The following is a 14,785-nucleotide window of genomic DNA, read 5'->3' on the forward strand; positions in this document are numbered from 1 at the left end:
GAGAGACACAACGTATAAGTCTAAATCTGCTAACACCCTTTATTGGATTTGTTTGCCTGACTGCTGGATTTCCTGGTTTTGCCTGTCCCTGACCTGAAAAAAACAAACCTTATGAAAACTGGTTGTATCTGTGTCATGCTACTTGGTTCAAATCTGTACCTGTGAGCGTGACAAAGAGTTAAAAAAATATGATGCAGACTAAAGAGTCATGTTTTAATCATGTTTAATGTAGATATACAACATATTGATTTTGTTAATCGTATATCAAAAATGATTATTACTATGTCATGACAACTAAACACATATTTTGACATCTCAAGTTAAATAAAACAATCTTTAATCACAATAAAAGGCTTTGAAAGCATGAACAAAATAATTACATAAACTCTTAATATTGTTATTTCAGTATATTCTTATTAAAACTGCTGTAAAAAAAGTGTTCTAAGGATAACACATTTTTTATTCCAAATGAATAATATTTTCCATTCCATTCATTTTAAAGATCATCATATCATTCTGAACCAAACTTACTCGTCAGAGTAAAATACTTTAAATTGAAATTGTGTGAGATCTCTTTCTCCTCCATGCAAGTTTTATTTGGCTGGACCAAGAGCATGTTTAACTTTAATGAAGTACTGAAGTAAAGAGCTAGGACGAGGCCTCATAAAGCTTTAATTCAGCCTTGAACCAATTCAAAACATTCTGCTTGTTCTCTGTGATCCATTTTATGTTGCTGATGGTTCTCTCAATGGACTGATCCAATGCCAGCGTCCCAGAGCCGAAACCCACCTCAGAGTTATCTGCCTTGAACTGCTTTAGCTGAAACAATGAAAATAAACAGTGAGTGAGTGTGTTGTTTGGAGAGGTGAAAGCCATGGATAACAGCACAGGGTTCATCACAAATCGGGTGTTAGAAGTCCCTAATCCATCCTGCCATTAGTGTTTTTCGCGTAACACAAGCAATCTGTCCAAACACCTGGCCAAAAGGCATTATAATTAGATGGAGAAATGCTCAGTTTTCGACAACATGTAAAAGTATAGTTACATAATTGTGTCTTATTACTATTAGCAGAGAAAAGGTAATGTCTGTACAGCTAAATACAATTAATGCAACCAATCTAGTTGGGAACCGGATTCGCGGGACTCGAAGATATTTCCAATTACCTGACTGAAAAAGTTTGGGAACCACTGAGTTAAAACATTGCAACTGATAGGAAAATAAGGACATTACATTTAATCTATTCCCTTGCAAAGAAAAACCCCTCAAATCTCAAGCTCTATGCACATCATTTTGTTGAGCAGCTGACTGTGGCAAATAATCAAATTACGTTTCCAACACATTAATTTAGTTTACAATTTCTAGACGGTTTGTGTTTTAATTTTGTGAACGCAGCCCTGACAAGTTTGGACATTTAAACAATTGTCTACAATGTACACAAAATGTTCTAGAATATCTAACCTGTTGCAGCTCGTATTCAGTAGAGAAACGCTTGGTGACTCCATTGATCAGGTTAGAGAAGGAGAATGATCCACCTCCATACCTGTGAATGAAAACAAAGGCAAGACCTATCAGCTCCGTTTTGATGTAAATTGCATACAGTTGGTAGAACACATTTGCTACAGGTTCACATTTCTAAACTGTTCAGAGTTCAGTTTGCTCCTTTACAGTCTGTGATGAACCAGGTACACTGTGGGCTACTCCCAAGATAGACTTGGATTTAGTAGTTTTTATGTACTGAAGAGCACAAAATGAAACTTAAGTATTTCCAGTGAATAATAAAATGTTCATATTTCTACAGGTCAGACCAGTGGCGTAACAAGGTTGTGATTGGCCCCGGTGCAAATATTGTTTTGGGCCCCATCGCCCCAAACATAAGCGCACACTGATGCGCTCACACACACGCACGGGCATCAGTGGCGGCGCCAGAGATTTTCTTTTGGGGGTGCTGTGGGGTAGCTTGACGTTTCACAGAGGGTGCGCAAACATTTAGGGTTTTCCCTTAATCTACCGGGCGCTACAGTGGAATTTTCTACTGCAACACTCCCCACACGCACCGCATACATACACTTGTTACAATGAAGGCTCGATAATCAGCTCACGGCATATAGGTGTAAGCATAGGTAAAGTGCTATTTTTATAAGTGGGGGGTGGATCTAATATCCTCTAGGAGGGTCCAGAGGCATGCTCCCCCGGGACGATTTTTTTTTTTTCTTTATGGATATTTTACTAATCACTCCCCTTTTAAACTGTATTCTTGTTTTACTGTCACACAGTATTTCATACCTATTTTTCATTTATTCTCTTATTGTTGTATAACTATAATGATCATATGAAGGTGTGCCTCGGAAATAATTGTATACATAAATGGTGACCAAACCGTTTGAAACCCACTGAGATAACTTAGACTAAAGTTAACTAGATTCTAAACACTCAGCGAGTCCTTTAGCTCACCTGAGTCCCTCAGTCTGAGAGGAGAGGACATTCCCTTCACCTTGTTGTAGAAACAGCTCCTTATATCCGTTAGTGCAGCTAGCTAGACAGATGCTAACAACACGGTCTCTGGCACCGGTGCGCTGTCTCTCGCTCGCTTAATCACACTAAATGCGCGCCTGCCACACACACACACAGAGCCGAGCTTGAATGAAACACAGAGACCCAGAAGTACTTGTTCTGTGGCATATTATTTTCTCATCAATAATTTTTCAAATTATGAATTTCACACGTAAAAATAAAAAAGACATACATTTATTGGGGGTGCTTGGGGAGTGCTATGGCTATCCTAGGGGGAGCTTCAGCACCCCCTGGCACCGCCTATGACAGACATACACAACCACTCAGAAGCGCCACATGTAGGCTATCAACCACAGCCTGCCCTGGCCTCAAACCACCACAGCCTGACAACGGCACAGTGAACTAAGAAGAGGATTACACCTGTTTCCTTGATGTTTGTCTCTGGGGAATGGGCCGGTAGGCCTACATAGACCGGTTGCTATAATATAGCTTTTGATCTTGGCGTCGGGGGTCTCGATAGCGCCATAGATTCCCCTATCGGTTGGGGCCCTTGGGGGAACTGTTGGACCACCTGGCTGGCTGGAGAAGAAGGTTGCACAGCCACGGCCACGGATACAGCTTCACTTGTGGAGCTACATGGCAATGATGGTGGTGAGGCAGGTGAGCTATCGTTAGCCTCCGGCTGCCGCTGCACGTCAACATTGCTAACATTAGCGCTCGATTTTGAGGACGATGTATGACGTCAGTTTAGCCTTTATATCTCCTTGTTCTCTCTTGTCCTTTCTCTTTTGAGCGCTGCTCTTGTGCTTTGGTTTGCTGTACATTATAAATGCAAGCTATTACATTTGTTATAATGCTGCAGAACTTGCTGCTGCTAGCTACATTACAGTTCAGGTTGATTAAACGGTTCACTCGTCACGCAAGGTATCACATGACATGAAAGGGAGCAAGGTCATTGGACAGACAAATTACAAATTAATTTAGGTTGCTTGGTTACTTTGAAGACTGCGTGAATTGGGGCCCCAAAAATAAATAAATTAAAAAATATATATACTTTCTTTTTCTACATGGGCCCCTGGCCGGCTCTGGGCCCCAGTGCGCTGCACCGGCGATAGTTATAGCCTGAGAATAATAAAAAAAGACTAAATAAATGTATGTTTATGTTTTATTTACAGATGCTAGAAGACTGACTGTGAGGCTCTTTGAAACATCTGATAATGCATTTTCTACAACCAAAATTAATTGTTGGTTGCACATGTTCTTCTACCTAGAAAACATCGAATTATGAGCTTTGTTCAGTGAGACTCAGCTCAGCACCTGTGGGCTCTGAAGCCTGCCGGGTTTATGAGGACCAAAGGTCTTCTGAAGCAGTTTGAGTAACTCGGAAAAAGCTCAGACAATAAAATATGTCATGATAACAAACATGACCTAAAACTGCCTATCTGACTGTGCTTTAGTTTGACATGTGATAAAATCATAGGCCAGGAGAAGTTTTCCTAACACACCATGTATCTGCACTATTACAAACCTTTTTCACAGACTGGATTCGGTTTGAGAAACGGAGTTATAGAATAGCCTCACACCTCTTCTTATGATGCAGTGGTGTCAGCAGACTTGGGGAGTTACTGATTACATGTAACGAGATGTTGGGAACAATACGGATAAGATAAGATAAGATGAACCTTTATTAATCCCCGAGGGGAAATTCCGTTGTACAAAGCAGCAACAGGGTAAGTGTGAAAAAACAGGACAGCAAAGATTCACACAGATTAATAAAATCAAAAAGAAATCAAATCAAGAAAATAAATTAAAATGATAATAATAATAAAAGACTATGAAATAGGAGATGAGTAAAAATAAGAGTAAAATAACTGTCAGCATATATACATATTTGGTCATCTAAGTTATAAAGTACGGAATAAGTAATTATAATAATAATACTGTGTGCCACTATGTTGGAACCATGTATGAGCTTGCAGCTGCTCCTGTCGAGACTGGAGGAGCCAAGGCCTGATTCATGTGTTTACCCACAGAAAAGAAGACACTCACACTTGTCTTCTCACCCTCTGGGGGGCAAAGAGCAACATCCCAGTCTCATAAAGAGAAAACCTGCATGCGCAGGTTCAACTGCCGTCTATTTCCATCTGACGCAAAACCAACTATACTGGGACTATACTGGGACTATACTGGGACTATACAATCTTGATGTGATTTTCTTCTCCTTTGAGCAGCATACCTTACCTCATGTGTGGGAGTTGAACCATATTTCTGTATGTGATTTAACTCTGCTCCTTCTAGCAAGAATACATTAGAACCTGATTATTGATTCTTAAGCTGGTGTCGAGTGATATCTTTCTAACACGAGATGACGTTATCAGGATAAAAAACAAGGTAACTGTGTTTGATTACAATTATAAAAATAAAAAAAGTTATCTGATCACTGTTACATACTGCATATTACTAGCAGTATGACAGTTACAATACCTTTTGAAAAAAAGATGGATATATTATATTTAGACGTCCTGAAGGAATTTTCTTTATGGTTTATATAAATATATGTTTATATAAAGGCTGCTTTAATGATTCTTTATTTTAAATTAGGGCTGTCAAACGATTACATTTTTTTAATCAGATTAATCACAGCTTAAAAATTAATTAATCATGATTAATCACCATTCGAACTATGTCCAAAATATGCCATTTATTTATGTATATTGTTGTGGGAATGGAAAGATAAATGAAAGAAGGCGGATATATCCATTTAACATACAGTATCTATGTTTATTATAACATTTTTCTGCGTGTCAAAATGAAAGACAACCCACACACCTATCAATCATCAAACCGTGGGGTCTTAATTCATTACGTGTTGATTTCTATCAACGGGGGAGTACTTCAGGAAAGTCGACGGGGGGGGTGGCTAGTGGAGTACTTCGTGACCACAGAGTGTGAACGTTGTGATCAGCTGTTTTAGCGCAGTTCTCCAGTGAAGGGGGGGAGTCTCCCTCCGCAGCCGGTTGGCGTAGTTTTGGCACAATTCCGTTGTACAGACCGACGTTAACAGCAGCCCTGTCTGTGCACACGGAGACCGACTCTGTCGTCCGGTGATCTAACCGCCTTCTGGAAAAGCTTCACAAGTACGTCGGTACGCAAATGCGCTTTGTGACACAAGTGACGGTACGCATTTCAGAGAGATTACGCACATAACCTGCGTACCAGTTATGTGCACCCCTGTACTACAGCAAAAGTATTCTCCGTCGGGACTTCCTGCAACAACACCACGCCGTTATCAAAGATGTTCTATTGAGAAGACGATCACTACGTGACAAAAGTTTTCAAAACCGTGGCTACTGAAATCAATCTTACTAACTGCTGTCTGTGCAATTTACTCCGCGAGTTGGCAGACTTTATTTTGCTTCCTTTAACATCATTTTTCATGGTGGGGCTAAGCCATTTCTTGGTATGGGTGTAGCCTACCCCAGCCATAACCTGGCGCTGCCACTGGTGGCACGTATGGGGCGAGCCATTCTGCACATGCGTTAAATGCGTTAAATATTTTAACGCAATTAATTCAAAAAATTAATTACCGCCGTTAACGCGATAATTTTGACAGCACTATTTTAAATACATGTATTTTGTATGCAGTAGGTGGACTCCTGATTTGTTAAATAAAAACAGTCTATCCTTTTGATTCATGTATGAAGCTTAAACAGTATTTGTAAGCTATAACTGTTTCTGCATTTTTGATATGAAGTTTCTTGGTTTCTTCTTTTCTAAGGTTACATTGATACAAAGACTTCAGTAAAAACATCTTATTGTTATTTATTTTATTTCGTTTTTATTTGCATTGCATTTGATATTGAGGTAATCCAAAAGTAACTGAAAGTAATCAGATTTAATATTTGGATATTTTTGACACACAACTAGTTGTTGTAACGGATTACATTTTTAAAGTAACCCTGGGTGTCAGTAACTGAGAGTGTTGTGTTGTCCTCACTCATTGAAGATGTATGTCCATCGAGCTCGGACAAAGTCCCACGCCAGACTCTGACCCGCCACATTGCTGGCGATGTAGACAATGGTGGAGGTGGCATCCTGCTTTCTGATCAGTGTAGAATTCAGAGTGTACTCCAGGTATCTGAAAGGATACAAGCAGACCAATGAGAACACTGTGTAGGCTGACTTTCAGTTATCTGCAGGTGTATTCAGAGGTGGGAGAAGAACTCAGATATTGTACATGATCAAAAGTACCAGAGTGTTACAAGTAAAAGTCCTGCAATCAAAATGTTACAAAAGTATTCTCATCAAAATATAGTGAAAGACAGTAAAAGTAGTCATTGTGCAGATTGGTCCATTTCAGAATAATATATATGATATGTTTTATAATGATTGATCATGAAAGTGTTCTCAAAGCTGGTGAAGGTGCAGCTAGTTTGAATGACTTTGTATACTGCAGGGTAGCTTGTGGATTTACTCCAGGTGGAACTAAAGTCTGATTTAACACTTGATTAGATTTCATATAATTCATCCAGATCTGTGAAGTAACTAAAGGTATTAAATACATGTAGAGGAGTAGAAGTACACCATTTACCTCTAAATGTAGTGGAGTAGCAAAAAGTAGCATCAAATGGAAATACTCAAGTAAAGTACAAGTATCTCAAAATGGTACTTGAGTACAGCACTTAAGTAAATGTACGCAGTTAAACCCCCCCCCCCTATGGTTGTTATCCCAGTTACAGACCTGTTGAGCAGCCAGGGCTGCTTGCTGCAGGACAGAGCTGAGCGCAGTTTTTCAGCTTCACTAGCGATGGTGGCTTTCTGAAACTCTGACCAGGCAAACTCCCACTCTTTAGCGCCACCTGCTGCAATGGCGTTGCAGTACACAGTGGACCGCAGGTTGGGGTGGATCCTTAAGAAAGATAACATGTTTGAATTCAGTCCAATACCATAGATGAAAGACAGATGGTTGCACTTTAGGCACTTAGGAATAGAGAGAGTGGAAAGATAACAGGTTACACTTTATTTACTTACTGGTTTTTATTAGTGTCCATCCATTGTTTGAACCATGTCTTGGTCAGAGTTGAGCATTCCTCTAAGCCTGTTCTACAGGCCATGCTGATAGCATTCACCTGATTATACCTGGAGAAAGGATAGAAGGGAAGGTAATATACAGTATATACAGTATGCATGCGGACAAAGGAAGGAGGATGAACCAGGTGTAGCTCCCAGAGAGAACCAAATTAACCGTAGCTCTGGTGGTCTCTATTATTAGTGCTTTGTTCGATATGGATCCAAAACGGTTTTATCTTGGGAAGGATAACCAGAGAAGCATCTGTTTGCACCTAGACCAAGCCCAGCCGGGGTCTCTGCATCCAGGAGTTTCTGAGGGTCTCTGAGGGTATCTACGGCCCGGGGTCTCTGCAGCCCGGGGTCTCTGCATCCAGGAGTTTCTGAGGGTCTCTGCAGCCCGGGGTCTCTGAGGGTCTCTGAGGGTATCTACGGCCCGGGGTCTCTGCAGCCCGGGGTCTCTCCAGCCAGGGTCTCTTCATCCCAGGGTCTCTGCATCCAGGAGTTTCTGAGGGTCTCTGCAGCCCGGGGTCTCTGCAGCCCGGGGTCTCTCCAGCCAGTGTCTCTCCAGCCAGGGTCTCTGCATCCCAGGGTCTCTGAGGGTCTCTGCAGCCCGGGGTCTCTGCAGCCCAGGGTCTCTCCAGCCAGTGTCTCTGCATCCCATGGTCTCTGCAGCCAGGGGTCTCTGAGGGTCTCTGAGGGTCTCTACGGCCCAGGGTCTCTGCAGCCAGGGGTCTCTGAGGGTCTCTGAGGGTCTCTACAGCCCGGGGTCTCTGCAGGGTCTCTGAGGGTCTCTACGGCCCGGGGTCTCTGCAGGGTCTCTGAGGGTCTCTACGGCCCGGGGTCTCTGCAGGGTCTCTGAGGGTCTCTACGGCCAGGGGTCTCTGAGGGTCTCTGAGGGTCTCTACAGCCCGGGGTCTCTGCAGGGTCTCTGAGGGTCTCTACGGCCCGGGGTCTCTGCAGGGTCTCTGAGGGTCTCTGCAGCCCAGGGTCTCTGCGGCCCGGGGTCTCTGAGGGTCTCTGCAGCCAGGCTGAGGTTTCTCTTCTTCCACATGACAGTAACAACATCCTGCTGTTTCTCTGGTTTCTAGTCTTGAGTCTTACTTAAAGTAAAAAGTGAGCAGCCTCTGGTCGGAGATGACACGTGTTGTTGTTTTCCCTGTGCGCTTCAGCCGGCCAGTGGCGGTGTACTGCTCTAAGGGGTCCGACTAGAATGCTGAGTTATATTAGTTCCGCCTATAACGCCAGCCAATAAATATTATAAACTTTTCTTATGGAGGGGGGTCTCAGGTCAGCGTTACGGGGGCACTGGCCCCGGTTGCCCCCTAGAACTGCCTGTTTGGCATGGCTCTAATTCAGTTGACATAATTTGAGCCACATTGCCCATTAAAAAACAGAAATCCCCTTAAAATCCAGCAGGACCTGGACAGGGTCTTCTCTGCTGCACCCTGATGCCCCCCATCAGATAGTCCAGTACCCCATCATCTTTCAAACAAGCCCTCAAAACCAACCTCTTCACACTTGCTTTTCCCATAGAACTGTCTCTTCTTTGTGTGACTGTTTTTTGTTAAGTGTGACACTTGTAAAGTGTCTTATATAAAATACATGTATTATTATCATTTATTATTATTATTATTAGAGTGTTCACCTCTGTAGGAATAGTTTTGGATTGATTTTTTTATTCATGTTATCATTGACTATTGAAAGCTAACACTAGACAGTGGTAATGCTAGCAAGTTAAAGTTTACAGCTGAGCAGTGACTGGCCAAAGCACACCTCTCTGTGCACTGATTTTACAAATCTCACACAAAAAATACGTTACATAAAAATGTTTCTACAAAAATTTGAAAGGAAAACATATGGTTTCTCAAATGTAATATTTAGTTAAATTATGTCAAATTGCAGAATCAAAATCATTCTGATGAACGATTTAAAGGAGAAAATACTTTTTCAAAGTAAAGCAATTACTACTAGCACAATTTGCTTTTACAGAGTAAAAAGGTCCTGTCGATGATCTCAAGTGTGGACTGTACCATTAGGTAACCTGTGCCACACCTTAAAGTTCCCAAAAAGGGTCAAAAAGAATCTGCACATTCAGCTGCCTTGGTGACGTGAGTCCAAGATCTATTACTTTTAATATAGTTAAGGTATTATTCTGGTTTCATTTAAGTAATCAATAGTAATCTAACATTTGATTTAAACATGAATGTACACTCAATCCGGTTTCATTTTATATGTGAAGACAGGGAGAGGCATTAACCACAGTTAAGGTTAGGGATGGGTATCGTTAGGATTTTATCGATACCGATACTGCTTATCGATACCGGTATTTTTCAATACTCTTATCGATACTTTTCAATAATTTGGTGCTCAAAATTATAGACATGATTACAAAATGTGAAGATTAAACAACAGTCATTTTATTCTAATTTATTATTTAAATGTAACTTTTTCAATGTCATACCAAGCAGGTATGAGTGTGTTTGACTGTGTCTCTAGAAGGGTGGCGGTAATTAGGGGCAGTTCATAAATCCATGTAAACATGAACATTATTCAGTTAAAACGAGACGCTGCTTGCGCACCTCCTAAACCGGAAGCTCCGGTCGGCTAACCATTATAATCCGTTTATTATTTATAATTGTAATGATGGATTATCAGTAATCATTTTAGAGAGAGACATTGGATTAACCGTTTTTATGCCCTTGAATACAACTTTTGATCACAAAACAGCAAAGGCAAGACATAATTATCATCATGGCTACGTAAAGTGAAGTTGTTTTCTTGCTCTTTCCTGACTGCTAGTTCAGCGAGTTTTGGTCGTACAGGGATGAGACTTATACCAATGGAATCTGTGGAATCTCAGCTTTCATGTGATATGTTGATAACATTATGTAGAAAAGATCGCTTTTGCCAGTTATGTGCTAAAGTAGCCGTTAGCTCCGTTAGCCCGTTAGCCCGTTTTTCAAAGTTTTGATTTCAGACACTTGGTGTTGGACTTCTGTTCCGTGTAGGTAAAATGGTTATTATTGTCTGTTAGCTGAGTGTCTTCCCGTTAAGTGGGTATGCATCATTAATAGGTTGTTAAATGTTAAGAAGCCTTGAGATGCTGTTGCTAGCAAGATGTTGCGTCTGCCCCCGGGAGTCTCACAATAATAAGAGTGATGTTAGGAGAGATGACGAGTAGCATTCCCAGTGGCCAATCAGAGTGGTACTCAAACCGGATACGTCACACAGGATGAGGGTTCCCAACCAACCAGAATTGTTTAAACTAAGGAAGTAGCGTAATTCATACCGATCGCAGCAACGTTTGTCCAGCGGCTTAACGGTATACCAATACCGTCCAATCAGTACTGACTTAGTACCGGTTCTCGATACCCATCCCTAGTTAAGGTAGATAACTGGTAAATAAAGTGTAATACTGTTCTTCAATGTTTAACTCATATGTTGTTATTGGCTCCCATAAAAAATATGATCTTGGAAAAGCAAAAAGTGTGTGTACTCACTGGTCCATGTGTCCAGCAGGTATTGTGCTCCAGTTGCCAGTCATGTTCTTATAGTAAGTAAACAGAGGGATGATCTGTTTCATGAGGTAATTCTAAAATCAAGCAAAACACATTTAGGAAGATTCCATGAAGACCACAATCATGGAATTTATATTTGTTTCGTCTCTTTTAGTTAGTTTTGGCTCACCTGCATGGGCCCATAAACCTCGCTACGGTCAAACATGAGGTAGAAGAAGTCCAGGTTGTTCAGGGCCGACTTCCAGGGCACATAGTCCCTCTCCTCTGTCAGGTACTTGGTGGTTTCGAGGGCCAGTACTGTAGGGATTATCTTTGCTCTTTGGGGTTACGAGATAAAGGAAAAGTGTTTAAAAATATGACAAAATATTTCATAAAATGTACTGCAGGTAATGAGTCGGAATATGTTTGTCATGCTACTGTAATAGTCATATAATTGCAGAACGCTTTTTCCTGTTGTCCATCGGGTCAAATCTGACCCGTTCCAAAATGTTTTAAAATAAGGATAAAGGTTTATTTTATGTTTCTGCCAGAAAAATTACATATTTGTTTGTATACACGTTTTTCCATGAGAAAACAATCTTGATCACTTTCATTAGGTTTTGGGTTTAGTATAGCATCTGTGGTCTTCTGGGTTTCATTTGGTAAAATGATCCAACCTTTCTTCCCTTTTAACAGAAATGTGGTTTGATTTGTGTAAATGAGGTCTATTGACTATACATTTCAAACAGAAGAGTAAAACTTGTGGCAATACGTAGGAATAAAGTTTCTCTCTAAGGTGTAACACAGGTTTGGATGATTCTTTATAAATGGTCAAACTGGAGGACAGACATTGATAGGAAGACGACACAAGGGTTAAACACTCTTGATGGATCTTATAATATCTGGACAATCTTTAAAAGTATTGTGGCTTCACTTCATTGTTTTCCACATTTCAGTAATCCAGATGAACCTGTTGTCATATGACACAGTATTAGCAGGACTTACCTGGCCAGGTTGAAGGCATCATCCACCAACTGAGCTCTGTTGATCCCTGGAATACTCTTTTAAGAAAAAGAGCAACAACCGTGTCACTATACCACAACCACTCAGATCAAACAGCCTCATCATCAGGATTAGAGGAGCAGAGATCCATTACTCCAAGTTGCTCAAACATACAATGTGATTGTCCCTCAGAGCAATGAGGAGGCGGTCCCAGTTGCCTTGGTCATAGTTGACTCTGTAGTAGCCCAGCACATTGAGGTTGGCCAGCACCCAATCTGATGGCTCTGATGTTTTCATTTCATTTACTGTGTCTACAGAAGAAGACAAACGTCAGAGTTTTTCATTATAGTTATACACAAGACAATAATTCCTCAATATGTTCTTATAACTTTGTCAATGTTTGTGTTTTCTGCAAACTCGGTCAATGAAGCTTGCAGTGTCTGATGTTGGAGCTTTCTAACAAAAGATGCAATACTTTGAAGGTCAATCTATGCTTTCTGAGGCAGAACCATGCAACGATGAAGCCATCTCACCAGAAGTATGGCAATTATTGTTTGGTCAAATGCCTAAAATATACAATATCTGCCTTGTCCTGAACTAGTGTGACCACCACCCCATACATTCAGATCTAAGAGGGAAATAGAGAGGGACTCAAATGAGGGTTTTTTGACGGAATACGGAATTTATTTGAATATCAACTCAATTGGCCTGCCTCACTTCAGTGACTTGAGTCTGGAGGGGGAGCAAAAAAAAACATATATAAACATTGTGACCAGTCAACGCTCAAATGAAATACAGAACTGAATCCCAGCATGTCTTAATATTTGTCCTTGTTTGATGTTGCAAATGGAGCTGCTCTGATGCATGAAAAATGTCAGACTTGATATGACAAAGTATTATTGCTTAATACGTTAAGCTCATAAATGACCAATAGTCTTCTAGCTTCTGTGTGCGTTGTTATTCTTGTTAGGGTGCAGTGTTTTTAACCTCCTATGATTGGTCTGGTGTTTCATTTAATGTTTCTATTAAATTTGTTATCTCCTCGAACTGTCAGTATAAGAACTAATTTCATTGGTCAGAAAATAATCTCCATGTTATTGTGTGTATTTGTGCATTCCTACCTGATTTGGCCTTCAGCCATTGGATGGTTGGATGGATGACTCCAGTCTTCATCCACTTGATTGGAACAATCCATTCATAGCTGTAGGATAAAAACAACTTTAACATTCCATTCCATCACATGTCACTTGTTAGACGCTTTTATCCAAAGCGACTTACATACTCAGTACTGTGGACAATCCCCACGGGAGCACTTTGGAGTGAAGTGTCACATGGACACAACGACATGCTGACTGCAGTGGGGTTTGAACCTGTGCTCCCTTGATCCGAACACCAACACTCTATCCACTGCGCCACACGCCTCCCTACACACAATTTATTCTTTGTTGCTTTCTTTGATTGCCTGCCATGACCTGCCATGAAATGTATAGATTAATGAGTTATTTAGTTGCTTTTTATTAAAATACTGGAATTTGAAGTAATATGAAAGCAGTGGCATAAGGTAGAAGTATTTTAAGCAGGAATTAATATATAATTAAATAAATATCAATGACGTTTAGATGGGTTGTTAGTGATAAGCAGGGTTTGGGCAAAATCAAATATCAGTGTGTATTTGATTTTGGACAGATAATTTAGTAATTTGAGTAGAAAATACAAATTGCCTATTTCTATTTATTTATTTAGTGGGAATGCTGACACAGCATTCCCACTATCTGTTATGCTACGCACAAACTTATTTATTATTTTGCGCTGCTTCTCCTCCTGCATTGAACATCGCAGAAACTCCGTTGAAACATCAAAACGTTTAGCTCGGTCGGGAATCGATGGCTATTACTTTTCTCATTCGAATAGCTGCAGGACACCAGACCCAGGTGCCCTGAGTTACTGTAATCAATGCAATCACTGGAGCCAATGCAGCACAGACAGAACAGCCACACCCTCTCTACTGATGGACCCACAGGGGCATCACAGCCCCCCCCTTAAGACGGGGCCCCAAAGGGGTCCACGACAACCCAATATCCTTCTTCTTAACTCCAGCTTTTTTACTTTCCTTCTTAGGGCTGGAGGACGCTCCTCCTCCGCCGCTGTCTTCAAACTCTTGCCTTGCGATTTCGTACTGCTTCTTCGCCTCCACTGCCTTTATGTCCAGGGGTGCACATCACTTTTTTGCCCTGGTTCTCAAAGGAGCACCTGGAGATGTTGCTTGGTGCTCATCCTTAAAATGAAATAAACCATAACTTTTGAGGGGGTCTTGACTTTATTTGCCAGACACACGGCACTGAACACACATGCAGAGGTGAACACAGAACACACATGCAGAGGTGAACACAGAACACACATGCAGAGGTGAACACAGAACACACATGCAGAGGTGAACACAGAACACACATGCAGAGGTGAACACAGAACACACATGCAGAGGTGAACACACATGCAGAGGTGAACACACATGCAGAGGTGAACACTGAACACACATGCAGAGGTGAACACAAGACAACATTAGCACGACCAGTAATCCTACAAGCTGTCATCACTACCCTCCTGACTGTTCTCCTCACTGTCTTCCTCTCTGTCAGACATGGTAGCTGATGATGTAGGACTACTACTTTCTCTCTGGTTGAGTCTGCGATTAGCTGCTTGCATC

The 14,785-nt window shown here is 41.2% G+C and overlaps 1 protein-coding gene across 2 annotated transcripts in view; it reads right to left on the reverse strand.

Annotated features, from left to right (window-relative positions):
• Positions 1-495: 495 nt before the first annotated feature.
• Positions 496-14,785, reverse strand: part of LOC117553248 (aminopeptidase N-like) — a 33,249-nt gene continuing 18,959 nt past the window's right edge. For both annotated transcript variants that reach the window (XM_034227107.1, XM_034227108.1), the window contains 10 exons: positions 13,203-13,282; positions 12,256-12,392; positions 12,085-12,140; positions 11,270-11,417; positions 11,083-11,174; positions 7,544-7,651; positions 7,254-7,421; positions 6,510-6,650; positions 1,460-1,541; positions 496-819 (listed from right to left, as the gene is read on the reverse strand). In XM_034227107.1, the coding sequence (XP_034082998.1) occupies positions 649-819; positions 1,460-1,541; positions 6,510-6,650; positions 7,254-7,421; positions 7,544-7,651; positions 11,083-11,174; positions 11,270-11,417; positions 12,085-12,140; positions 12,256-12,392; positions 13,203-13,282 (1,183 nt within the window). In that variant the 3' untranslated portion in view covers positions 496-648. The remainder of the gene's footprint in view (positions 820-1,459; positions 1,542-6,509; positions 6,651-7,253; positions 7,422-7,543; positions 7,652-11,082; positions 11,175-11,269; positions 11,418-12,084; positions 12,141-12,255; positions 12,393-13,202; positions 13,283-14,785) is intronic.

This window comes from Gymnodraco acuticeps, unplaced genomic scaffold (assembly GCF_902827175.1).
Source record: "Gymnodraco acuticeps unplaced genomic scaffold, fGymAcu1.1, whole genome shotgun sequence".
Taxonomy (NCBI): domain Eukaryota; kingdom Metazoa; phylum Chordata; class Actinopteri; order Perciformes; family Bathydraconidae; genus Gymnodraco; species Gymnodraco acuticeps.